The sequence below is a fragment of the Ceratotherium simum genome, chromosome 17, assembly GCF_057802395.1.
Source record: "Ceratotherium simum simum isolate JZ-2026a chromosome 17, ASM5780239v1, whole genome shotgun sequence".
NCBI lineage: Eukaryota > Metazoa > Chordata > Mammalia > Perissodactyla > Rhinocerotidae > Ceratotherium > Ceratotherium simum.
In genome coordinates, this window is record NC_141916.1 from 11,347,403 (window position 1) to 11,360,273 (window position 12,871).

At 43.4% G+C, this 12,871-nt stretch overlaps 1 protein-coding gene across 4 annotated transcripts in view; it reads right to left on the bottom strand.

Annotated features, from left to right (window-relative positions):
• OS9 (OS9 endoplasmic reticulum lectin) overlaps positions 1-12,056 on the bottom strand; it is a 31,650-nt gene extending 19,594 nt beyond the window's left edge. For all 4 annotated transcript variants that reach the window (XM_004429334.3, XM_004429332.3, XM_014786681.2 and 1 more), the window contains exons 1-5: positions 11,862-12,056; positions 11,265-11,441; positions 10,339-10,402; positions 10,132-10,208; positions 9,847-9,945 (exon numbers count right to left, since the gene is read on the bottom strand). In XM_004429334.3, coding sequence (XP_004429391.1) covers positions 9,847-9,945; positions 10,132-10,208; positions 10,339-10,402; positions 11,265-11,441; positions 11,862-12,023 — 579 coding nt within the window. In that variant the 5' untranslated portion in view covers positions 12,024-12,056. The remainder of the gene's footprint in view (positions 1-9,846; positions 9,946-10,131; positions 10,209-10,338; positions 10,403-11,264; positions 11,442-11,861) is intronic.
• Positions 12,057-12,871: the final 815 nt, after the last annotated feature.

The window sequence follows — 12,871 nt, forward strand, 5'->3', positions numbered from 1 at the left end:
TCCCTTTTGCAGATAAGATTATTCACATAGAAGATCCATGAGAATCTGCAAACTATTACAAATTGAGAGAGTTCAGCAAAGTTGCTGAATACAAGATCAATATATAAAATCAATAATGTGACCATACACCAGCAACAACTTATCAGAAAATTTAATTTTTAAAAGATGCCATTTCCAATAGCATCAAAAAATATAAGGTACCTTTATACTTGAAACATTTGCATACACACACGAGATACAAACAAAAGCTACAAGGTATCCAGGACTAATTTCACGTGAGATGTACAAGCGCTTCATTGAGAACATTAAAATCTTACTAAAATATAAGATAATAAGTAAATAGAAGTAAATATGTTCATAGCGGATGAAAATTCAATATCATAAAATATCAATTCTTTCCAAATTAATCTAAAATTCAATGTAATTCCAATTAAAATCTCCAAAAAAGTTTTTCAAAGAATTTGTCCAATAGCCCAGTTTTGAAGAACAAAGTAAAACGCATCCTATCAGATACCAAGACTTACTAAAAAGCTATAGTAATTAAAACAATGTGGTATTGGCACAGGAACAGACAGATTATTAAAACAAAAGGGAAGCCAAGAAGAGATGCACATGTAGTAGGGAACTTGATAAATGACTGAGGTGGCACTACAAATTAGGGAGGAAAGTATGGACCACACAACAAATGATGTGGGGACAACTGGTTACCCAGATGGAAATAGGCTTTTCTAGGTCCCAAGCTTACACCATACATTAAACTAAATTTTTATTGAATTAAAGCCTGAAATATGAGAAGAAAACTTCTAAAACTTGAAAAATATAGGTGAATAAGAAATGATTTAATAAAAGATACAAAAAGCACAAACTATAAAGAAAAAGATTGAAAATTTTAATCATATTGGAATTAAAAAATTCTTTTAATTAAAAGTACATTTAAGACACTATAAACAAAAGAAAAGGGCTGACAGAGAGAATGTAGGTGACTAAGGAATTAACTCCGGGGGCCAGCCCCGTGGCTTAGCGGTTAAGTGCGCGCGCTCTGCTACTGGTGGTGCAGGTTCTGATCCCGGGTGCGCACCTACGCACCACTTCTCCAGCCATGCTGAGGCTGCGTCCCACATACAGCAACTAGAAGGATGTGCGACTATGACATACAACTACCTACTGGGGCTTTGGGGGTAAAAGGAGGAGGATTGGCAATAGATGTTAGCTCAGAGCCAGTCTTCCTCAGCAAAAGGAGGAGGATTAGCATGGATGTCAGCTCAGGGCTGATCTTCCTCACAAAAAAAAAAAAAGGAATTAACTCTGGAATATATAAAGAATGCCTTCCTAACTCATTCTATAAGGCAAGCTTTACCCTGATACCAAAGCCAGACAAAGATATTACAAGAAAAGAAAACTACAGACCAATATCCTTTGTGAATACAGATGCAAAATTTCTCAACAAAATACTAGCGAACCAAATTCAGAAGCATATTAAAAGCATATACATCACGATTTATGTGAGACTTATTCTGGGAATATAAGGATGGCTCAACATACAAAAAATCAATCAATGTGATATACCACATTAATAGAATAAAGAAAAAAGCCACATGATCATCTCAGTTGATGTAGAAAAAGCATTTGACAAAATTCAATGCTCTTTCAAGATAAAATCAGTTGATGAACTAGGAATAGAAGAGAATATCTTCAACATGATAACGCCATATATGAAAACCCACAGCTAACATCATACTCGATGGTGAAAGACTGAAAGCTTGTCCCCTAATACTAGGAACAAGATAAGCATGCCCGCTTTTGTCACTTCTATTTAACATAGTACTGGAAGTTCTCATCAGAGCAATTAGCCAAGAAAAAGAAATAAAGGAAATTGGAAAGGAAGAAGTAAAATTTTCTCTGTTCACAGATGACATGGTATTACACACGGAAAATACAAAAGAACCCACACAAAAAAATTGTTAGAGCTAATAAATGAATTCAGCAAAGTTGCAAGATATAAAATCAACATGCAAATATCAATTGTATTTCTATACACTTGCAACGAACAATCCAAAAAGGAAACCTTTTAAAAATTTCATTTACAATAGCATCAAAAAGTAAATACTTAGGATAAATTTATCCAAGGAGGTGAAAGACTTATACACAGAAAACGAGAAAACATTACTGAAAGAAATTATAGAAGACACAAATAAATGGAAAGATATCTCATGTTCAAGGACAGGAAAACTTAATATTGCTAAAACAGCAATATTACACAAAGTGATCTGCATACTCAATGCAATCCCTATTAAAATCCCAATGGCATCTTTTTATAGATATAGAAAAATTCATATTAAAATTCATATGGAATCTCAAGGGACCTCAAATAGCTAGAACAATCTTAAAAAAAAGAACAAAGTTGGAGGACTCACACTTCCTAATTTCAACACTTGCTACAAAGCTACAGTAATCAAAACTATGTGGTACTGGCATAAAGATAGACATATATAGACCAATGGAATAGAAAAGAGAGCTCAGAAATAAACCCTCACGTATTTATCAGCTGATTTTCAACAAGGGTACCAAGACCATTGGAAGGGAAAAGAATAGTATTTTCAACAAGTGGTGCTAGAAAAACTGGATATTTACATGCAAAAGAATGGAGTTGTTACCTTACATCATATATAAAAATCAATTCAAAATGTATCAAAGACCTAAATTTAAGAGCTAAAACTACAAAACTCTTAGAAGAAAACATAGGTGAAAATCTTCACAACCTTGGAATAGGCAATCATTTCTTAAGTATGACACCAAAAGCACAGGCAATAAAAGAAAATATAGATAAATAAGACTTCAACAGAATTAAAAACTTTTGTGCATCAGAAACACTATTAAGAGAGTAAAAAAGCAAACCACAGATTGGGAGGAAAATATTTGCAAATCATACATTTGATAAGCAATTAATATCCAGAATATATAAAGAACTCCTACAACTCAACAACAAAAAACAAATTACCCAATTCGAAACTGGGCAAAGGATTTGAATAGACATTTTTCCAAAGAAGATATACAAGTGGCCAATAAGCACACGAAAAGGTGCTCAACATCATTAGTCACTAGGGAAATGCAAATCAAAACCACCATGAGATACCACTTCAGACTCATTAGGATGGTTATTATTTAAAAAAATGAAAAAGCAAAATAACAAGTGTTGCAGAGGGTGTGGAGAAATTGGAATCCTTGTGCATTGCTAGGGGGAATGTAAAATAGTGCAGCTGCTGTGGAGAATAGTTTGGCAGTTCCTCAAAAAGCTAAACATAGAATTACCATAAGGTACATTCCACTCCTAGGTATATACCCAAAAGAACTGAAAACAGGGACTCAAACAGAGTCTCTGTTTAATAATATTTAATATTATTAAATATTCCATAAAAGAAATATGCCATAAAAAGGAATAAAATTCTGATATATGCTACAACATGGATCAACCTTGAAAACATTACGCTAAGTGAAATAAGCTAGACTCAAAAGGACAAATATTGTATGATTCCACTTATATGAGGTACCTAGAACAGTCAAATTCGTAGAGACACGAAGTACAGCAGAGGCTTGGAGGGAGGGGGGAAATGGGGAGTTATTGCGTAATGGGTACAGAATTTCTGCTTGGGATGATGAAAACGTTCTGGAAATAGATAGTAGTAATGGTTATATAACATCGTTAAGGTACTTAATGCCTGAATTGCACACTTAAAAATTGTTAAAATAGGGGCCGGCCCGGTGGCACAGGTGGTTAAGTGCCCGTGCTCCACGGCGGCCCAGGGTTCGCTCGTTTGGATCCCGGGTGTGCACTGACGCACCGCTTGTCAAGCCATGCTTTGGTGGCCTCTCATATAAAGTGGAGGAAGATGGGCGAGGATGTTAGCCCAGGGCCAGTCTTCCTCAGCAAAAAGGGAAAGGACTGGCAGATGTTAGCTCAGGGCTGATCTTCCTCACAAAAAAAAAAGGTAAAAAAAAATTGTTAAAATAGTAACTTTCATGTTATGTATATTATACCATAACTTAAAAATAATAAAAATAAGTGAAGAATGCCTATATGTAAAAAAAAAAAGTGAAAAAATGGGCAGTGCACCAAATTCACCAATAAAACATACATTCCTTGTAACCCAGTGATTCCACTTCCAAGTATTTTCCCGGAGAAACTGTGCACGTTCACAATGAGACCTTATTGCAGCAGCGTGTGTAAGAGCATTAGAGTCCAGAGTACAACATGGCGACTACAGTTAATAATACTGTAGTGCAGGGGCCGGCCTGGTGGCAGAGCAGTTGGGTTCCTGCGTTCCACTTCAACCGGGGCTCACCAGTTCGGATCCTTGGTGCGGACCTACTCACCGCTCAGCAAGCCATGCTCAGGCAGCATCCCACATAGAAGAACTAAAGGGACCTACAACTAGGATATACAACTATGTACTGGGGCTTTGGGGAGAAAAAAAGAAAAAGAGGAAGATTGGCAACAGATGTTAGCTCAGGGTCAATCTTCCTCAAAAAAAAAAAAATAATAATAATACTGTATTGTGTATTGAAAGTTGCTAAGAGAGTAGATCTTAAAAATCCTCATTACAAGAAAAAAAACTTTTTGTAACTATGTATGGTGACAGATGTTAACTAGACTTATTGTGGTGATCATTTCACAATATATATAAATACAGAATCATTAGGTTGTACACCCAAAACTCACATAACGTTACATGTCAACTATACCTCAGTTACCAAAAGAGCATTAGAGTTGAAACCCAACTGTTTCTCTATAGAGGAATGGGTAAGTAAACAATGAACACCATGCAGCCATTAAAATCATTGAACTAGATCTCCATGTCATACCACAGAAACAGCAAAAACACTGATTAGTGAAAAAGCAAGTTGATACCAATGATGTATACTTTTAAAACACAAAACAATGTATATTGTCTATGATATGTGTATCAGTTAATAAAAGTACAAAGCAAGCATGGAGATGGTTGTGGTTGTTGCTGGAGAGGAAGGGGAGGGAAGAAATGAGAGGGTGGGCTTTAACTGTATCATTAGCATTTTATTCCTTTTATTTAAAAAAACAGATCTGAAGCAAATATGGCAAAATGTTAATATCTGTTTAACTTGGCAGTGAATTTGTGGGTCTCTGTGACCTTATTTTCTGTACGTTTGAAATGTTTCATAATTATACATTTAAAGGAAAAGACCTTGGGCCGGCCCCGTGGCTTAGCAGTTAAGTGCGTGCGCTCTGCTGCTGGCGGCCCGGGTTCGGATCCCGGGCGCGCACCAACACACCGCTTCTCTGGCCATGCTGAGGCCGCGTCCCACGTACAGCAGCTAGAAGAATGTGCAGCTATGACATACAACTATCTACTGGGGCTTTGGGGGGAAAAAATAAATAGATGAAATCTTTAAAAAAATAAAAATAAAGGAAAAGACCTTAAATCTCTCTGAAATCTTAACTAAGAATTGAGATAGGGATCCAAATTCATTTAATTCCAGATGGCTAATCAATTGTTCCCAAACCACATAGAAACTGCACTGTTATCCAACACTATGGACACTGCTGCTACCATGGAGCCATCAGGCTGACAGAACTTCACCAGGCCTGCCCTGGAGCGGGGTTGACTCACTCACGCGGACAACGAACTTCAGTGGTCCAACAGGATATAAAAATGAGAAGCAGCTAGATAGTACGCCCTCAACTTCCTGTCACTCAAACCTCCAGACTCCCCAGCAAATACACCTGCTTCCATTCTAGTTACAACCTGAGAGCCCCCCTCTTCGGGATAACTGCCCTCCCTGTGTTCCCCCTCCAGCCCTGCCCACGCTTCTTCTCGTTCCTTCTCCTGTCCCTCAACCTCTCCTTTCTCCTAGGTCCACCCAACAGCATTAAACACGCTCCCATCTTAAATCACAAAACAACAACAACAAGGTACCACCCCCCAACCCCACAGCCCCTCTCACTCGTGCTCGCCTTTTCTCTCCCCTTTATCTCCAGACTTCTTCCAAGATTTCTGCCTCTTCACCACGTTCCTCACCACCTCATCTTCACCACCTCGCTGAAACTGCTCTAGCAAAGATTGCCAATGGCCTCTGTCATTAAGTCCGACCAAAGGACAGATCACGGGTGACTGGCAGGAGAGGACTTACAGATTTTCCTCTGGTTCCCCTGCCCACCATCTGAATTTTTATTTCCATGTGCATGCTTTGCTTTGCTTAAAATAATAATTCCCATGATCACCCACAAGTAGTTTTTAATTCTCTTCTTCCCTGAAGGTTCAGATGCAGCCAACACCATGGACCAGTCCCTCCTTGGGACATATCCTTCCTGGGTTCCATGTCACCCTAGTCTCCTTTCTGGCCCCTTCTTTTTGGCAAAGCCCCCTTCTGCCCATGCTTCCAGAGATGGCTTCCTCAAAGTTCTGTTTCACTTTTCTCCCTATATACTGTTTCTTTGGGGGGGATTTCGTCCATACTGTGGCTTCAACTATAACCAATATGTTGATGACGCCCAGCACTCTGGGTTCAGTTCAGATCTCTCTCCTGAGCTCCAGACCCACAGATCCAACAGCCTCCTCAGATGTCTCTACTTGGATGCCTGCAGCCACTAAAATCATCATATTCAAAACCAAGATCATTTCCTTCACCAAACCTACTCTTCTTCCCACTATACCTCTCTCAGTAACGGGAACCACCACCTATCCAGTTGCTCAAGCCAGAAAACTGGGAATCTTACTGTATTGATGTTGCCCCCTAAATCTCTCCAAAAATTCACTTTTCTTCATCCCTGGGCCACCTTGTTTTCTCCCCTGGATTACTGCAGCCGCCTCCTAACCGTTCCCCCAATCATTTGCTGTCCTCCAGCCAGAGTGAACCTTCAAAATCAAAATTGAATATGTCATCATTCTGCTTAAAATACACCATTGGTTCCCCCTTGTTTCTCAGATAGTCCAAACTCCTCAACATAGCGACAGAGCTTCATGACCTGTAACTCGTCCCCTAACAACTGTCCGGCCTTGCCTCCCACTCCCTTCCCACAATTCCCTCCAGTCACTGCGAACAGCAACCAGTTCCTGGGGTTGGCCATTCCCTCTGCGTCCAGGCCTTTTGCAGTTACTGTATCTTCCACCTGGAACGCCCTCCTCTTCCCTCTCCCACTCCTCTATAGCTGCTGGACTGACTCTTCCTCCTTCAATGGCCAGTTCAAAGGTCACTTTCTCCACAGGCCTCCCCTTACCTAGACCTGGTTAGTTCCTTTATCGTGTGCTCCCCTGTGACATGTACTTTACCCGTCAGAGTATTTGTCCTGCATGTTGTGGCTGTTTATTTAATGTCTCTCTCCTGAGAGCAGGACTGGGTCTCTCAGTCACCGTTTTACCCCTAGTTTCTCTTATAGTGCTCGGCACAGGGCATACATCGAAGGATATGAGGAAAATGCAGTCTTTGCCCTCAGTTCTTGGCCTACTGAAGGTACAAACAAGTAAAGAAATAATTCGAACGATGAAGTAAGTGCTCTAATAGTTTATATATGTGTGTGGATGCTTGTAGGTTGCTATGGTCTCAATGTTTGGGTCCCCCTAAAATTCGTTATGTTGAAATCCTAACACCCAAGGTGATGGTATTAGGAGGTGGGGCCTTTGGGAGGTGATTAGGTCGGGAGGATACAGCCCTCATGAATGGGATTAATGCTCTTATAAAAGAGACACCACAGACCTCCCTCGCCCCTTCCACCACATGAGGATACAACAAGAAGTCTGTGACCTGGAAAGGGGCCCTAACGCCACCACACTGGCCCCCTGATCCCAAACTTCCAGCTTCCAGAACTGTATAAAAAAATTTCTGTTGTTTATCAGCTACCAGGTCTGTGGTATTTTGTTATACAGCCCAAACGGACTAAGACACGGATACATGTGGACGTGGATGTAAGTATATGAAATGCTGAAAGAACACAACCAACTTTCTGGGGTAGCCGAGAAAGTTCACATAAAATCAGTGACATCTGAACTGGCTTATCATTCATTCCATTCATTCAATGAATAATTTCTGGGCACCTACTTGGGTGCCAGGCACTGTTCCAGGCACTGAGGATACAGCAGAAAATAAAACAGACATTGTCCCTGCCTTCCTGGAGCTTATTATAGTGGGCGAGACAGAGAGAGAGAAACTTAACAAATAAGATAATTTCAGGAAATGATACATGCTTTGAAGAATATAAAACACTGTAGGTGTTTAGCAGGATGGGGCAGAAGGGTGCATGCGTGTGTGTGTGTGCGCGCGTGCGTGCCTATGTTAGGTCTCCCTGTGGAGGTGTCACAGGGATATATAATCCGAATGAGGGGATGGAGCCAGCCATTCAAAAATCTATGGGAAGTCAGCTCTAGGCAGAGGGAACAATGAGAACCACTGGTTCAAAGGATAGAAAGTCCAGTGGGGCAGAAACACAACGAGTGTTTATATCTCCATCCCTGAACTCCAGAATCACAGAGCCAGCTACCACTGGACGTCACCACTGGGATGTCTAATAGGCATCCTGGCCTTCATATGCCCAACACCAACCTACTATCCTCCTACAAACCCATTCCTTCCTACTTCAGTCAATGACAATTCCCTTCTTCCAGTTGCTCAAGCTAAAAACCTTGGAGCCATATGTGACTCCACCCCACCTCCAATCCATCGACAAATTGCATTGGCTCTACCTTCAGAATATATCCTGAATCCAACTGCTTTCCACCACCTCCACTGCTACCACCCTAGTCTGGGCTGAAGCATCTGGATCTTATCATTTGTGCAAGACAGAATCATCAAAAGTTTTTCAGGACTGGGCAGAGAAGTGACAAGCGCTTAGAGTAGGGTATCAGAGCCAGCTCACACCAGTTCACAAGAGGCACCTGGGAAATTTTCAGGAATGTTGCAAGACAGTTGAAATCATGGTGATGGCATGAATTCAGCCATGGTGGGATATTTATAGCAACGATACCAGCATACAGTACAAACCAGGGCTCCCCCCTCCACCCCCGCACCCTACCCTGGTGATCTGGGTGTTCAACATTTATCAGCACACAATTGCATGTGCAAATCTGCATTACAGGAGGATAACTCTTGTGTCATGTGGTTCTCTGCAGGTGTGTATGTTTGTGAATACACATTAGAATCACCTGAGGAACTTTTTCCACCATGCATCTGCCTGCTTGAACTCAGTTAAGGACCACTAGATCAGGAACATGGTTAAGATGCTGCTGGCAGTGATGCAGGTGAGAGATGAAGGTACCAAGCAAGGGAAAGAAGAGGGAAATTGTGAAAGAAATCTAAAAGTAGAAAGTACAGGCTGTTATTTACTCTGAGAGAACCAGATTCCTTTCCTTCATATCAGCCCTCATTTTGTAATCCCAGACTCATCTCTGTGACTCCTCCTCTCTAGACTGTGCATTCCATGAGGGCAGAGGCTGCATGTCTGCCCACCACTGTATCCCCGGAGCGGAGCCCACTACGTACACCGGCACCACCTCGCTGAAGCATCATTAAATGAAGAAAGGAGGACAAGGTGAAGAATCGGTAATGACACGCAGGTTTCTAGCTTAGGTGACAGAAAGGAGAAACAGGGAGAAAAGAGTAAGTATGGTTGGGGGTTCCGAGGGGAGGATTTGAGAAATGCTGACTTGAAGTGCCTCTGAATATCCAGGCAGTGACGTCCACCTGGCAGCTGGAAACATGAGTCTTAAATTTAGGGCTTAGGGTCTGAGAGAGATGCTCTTAACTATAAGAACCAATCTCTTTCTTCCCTTAGAATCTGAATTGTCACTGAGGGAGCATCAACGTCCCCCTCTCAAGACTCACCCGAACCTCGGCCTCCCGGGGCCTCCCATTGAGGTCACACCTGGACCCGTTGCCATAGGTCTGGCTGTGGTAGCGTTTCAGGCGATGCTGCTTGGAGGCCTGGGGAGGACATCAGGCAGGAGGGACAGGGCGTGAGAAAGACAGCAAGGTGGCAGAATGGCACTTCATCCCAATGGCCATCAAGCCCCACAAAACATGTCAGCTACTCCTGACCCTCCCCTTCCTGTCAGGGATCTTGGCCTGCAGCCAGCACCCCTTTCTCTCCCAATCCCCCACTCCGGCCACCTTTGCTGTTTCATCATCCCAGTCGAAGGCGGATTGGTAGTAGCCGAGATAGAGGACTTCACCTTTGATCTCTGAATCTGCAAGAGAAACCACAGTGAAGCAGGGTTACTCCCTTCAAAGAGGACTAGGAGGGAAGGAGATGGGGGAGGCAGGTCACCTTCCATGACATGCTGCTGAGGGCTTAGGGAAAATGTAGGCGTGAGTCACCTTCCATGTGGTACTGCTGGATATGGCGTCCATAACAGAATTCATACGTCCACCAGTCCTTGGTCTGATGATAAAAAAAGGAACAGTCAGAGGATGGAGTTCAGATGTCTCTTCTTGGAACCAGAATCTCTCCTGGCTCCAAGACACGAACCTCTCATCTACTTCTCATCTCCCTCTACTTCCACGTTCAATTCTCTAGAATCTAGTGAGGAGGAAGGGCTGTTTTCCTTCTGTGACTCGGAGAGATGCCTTTAAAGTCTAACTATTTTCTACCTGTGGTCTTTCTATTCCTCCCTTTTCTAAGGTTTTTAAAAAAATCCTTCTTTGCCCTCCATAAAGATAAGAAATCATGGTATCCTTGAAGCACTCAGACCAGGGAAACACAGAATATTCAAATATTAATTGAACTTCTACAACATTCTTTGTGCTGTTCTAGCCACTGGGGACACAGCTGTGAACAAGATAAATTCTCTGACCTCATGGACTTACATGCTAGTGCTGGGACTCAGACCAAAAACAAATCAACTGATGATTCAGTTAATAAGATGATTTCAGATCACAAAAAGTGCCATGATGAAAATAAAACAGGATACTGAACAGAGAGTGATGGGGCAGGGGGTGACTTTACAGGAAGGCTTCCCTAGGGGAGTGCCCCTCCTATCCCACACTGACCCTCTTTAGGCACCTCAAACTTGGTTTAACCCTTATTCTGAGATCTATCTTAACCCTCCTCTACATTCAGAAAAGTGTCATCAGTGGTTGCAGGATTCTTTGCTTCTTTCCTGTCTGGACAATAAGTCTACTCCTCCAATGGCCTTCTCAACTCCTACAGGTGCTCCCAATGCCTCCTCATTCACAGGCACTCTGATTCTCACACAGATAGATAGTTCCCAAGCCCTCATTCCATCCACCCCAGTGTCTTTCACCTTCAGCAAGCAGGGAGCGTCTTTCATTGGGCTCAACAACTCAGGGATCCCAGGCCCTTGGTAAGCAGGTGCCTCCTCCTCCCTTTCACGCTGGAAGTGAATAGCTCCAGCTGGCAGGCGACACTCATAGCGCTGTTTGTACTTAGAGGAGACAATCACCACGTCCGAAGCTTGGCTCTGGGAAAGAAGGGAGGGTCAGGGGCCAGGGAGGCAAAGAGAGGCTGGGATCAGGGAGAACAACGAGATCCCTCTTCAGATCCTGGGGAAGAGCCCAGTCAAGACAGAATGAGCCACAGGCCCTCCAGCTGTTTTGGCGGGTGAAGGGACAGGGCACTCCCACTTCTCCACGGGGGCGGAGTCTGGGTGTTTCGATCAGGAACTGGGAACTGAAGCTGACAGCGGGAAGCCCCACCCCTCCAGTCCCTGGCCCCAAGGGAATAGGTCTCAGTCTGCGATTCTCAGGAGTCGTCGTAAAACCCCTACCTACTCTTCCCGATTCTCCTGGGGCTCCCGCCGCAGACTCCACTGCTGTCTTTCATCCTCTACCCTTTCCCCTTCCCCTTCCGTCCCAGACCCTCGGCCCTCTACCCTCCTCACCTGCCCTCCCATGACAGGCAACGGCAGGATCTCGATCCCATAACGCATCTCGCTCAGCTCCTCCAGGTTCAGGCTCCCCACACCGCCCGTCAGACTTGCGGGTAACAGGAGCCCCACGAGCAGCAGCCCCAACAGACTGGACAGCAGCGTTTCCGCCGCCATCTTTCGTGCCCCTTCTTATCCAGGACGACTCCTTCCGCCCTAAACCTGGCAGAGGCCTCACCCCGCCCATCAAGGCCCCAAGGGCTCATTGGCTAGATGTCCTGTCCCTCTCACGTACCCTATTCCTATTTGTAAACGTAGCTCCATAGCCCACGGGGAGGTGGAGCATGACTATTAGCAAAATAACTCCCTGCGCGTGATTGGCCAGAGAGGAACCAATCACCAACGAGATCAGGCCCCCTCCCACCCACTCCCAGTCCCAGAGAGGCGCGGTCTACGTGCTGGGCCGTTTTCAGCAGTTTTTCTGTCTTTGCCCAGCTGTCAAGCGCATCTCCTGTCACTTTTTTAGTCGTTTTCTGCATTGTATCCGGCCCTGGCCAAGCAGAAGATTGAGGCTGATGGGTGGGGGCATGCAATACCCCTGAACGTCACTTAATACTTGCTGCAAAGCAAACAATTATTATGTAAAGCATTACCTCTTTTCACATATACAACTTTAGGGCAATCTGGTAATTTGTGTCAAAACCTTTCTACAGGATCCTGCAGTTGTCCTCCAATAAAATTATTCTAAAGAAATAATGGGGACTTCTAGTTAAAGACTGGTGTGGGGGTGGGGGGTGGGGTGCGGACGAACGCACGTATTATCCTTCAGGCTGTGTAATAACGAAGAGAAAGGGAAAGGAGACAACAGCAGCAACGTTTTAGAAGCTAGAAAGCAAGTGGAGGAATGGTAACTGGTTTAGCAAACCTGAGAAGTTGATTCTTAAAGGTATACAAGAGCATGATTACACCTTTGGAAAAACTTCTCTGGGGAATCGGATCAGCCCAAGAGGAATCCCAAAGATACT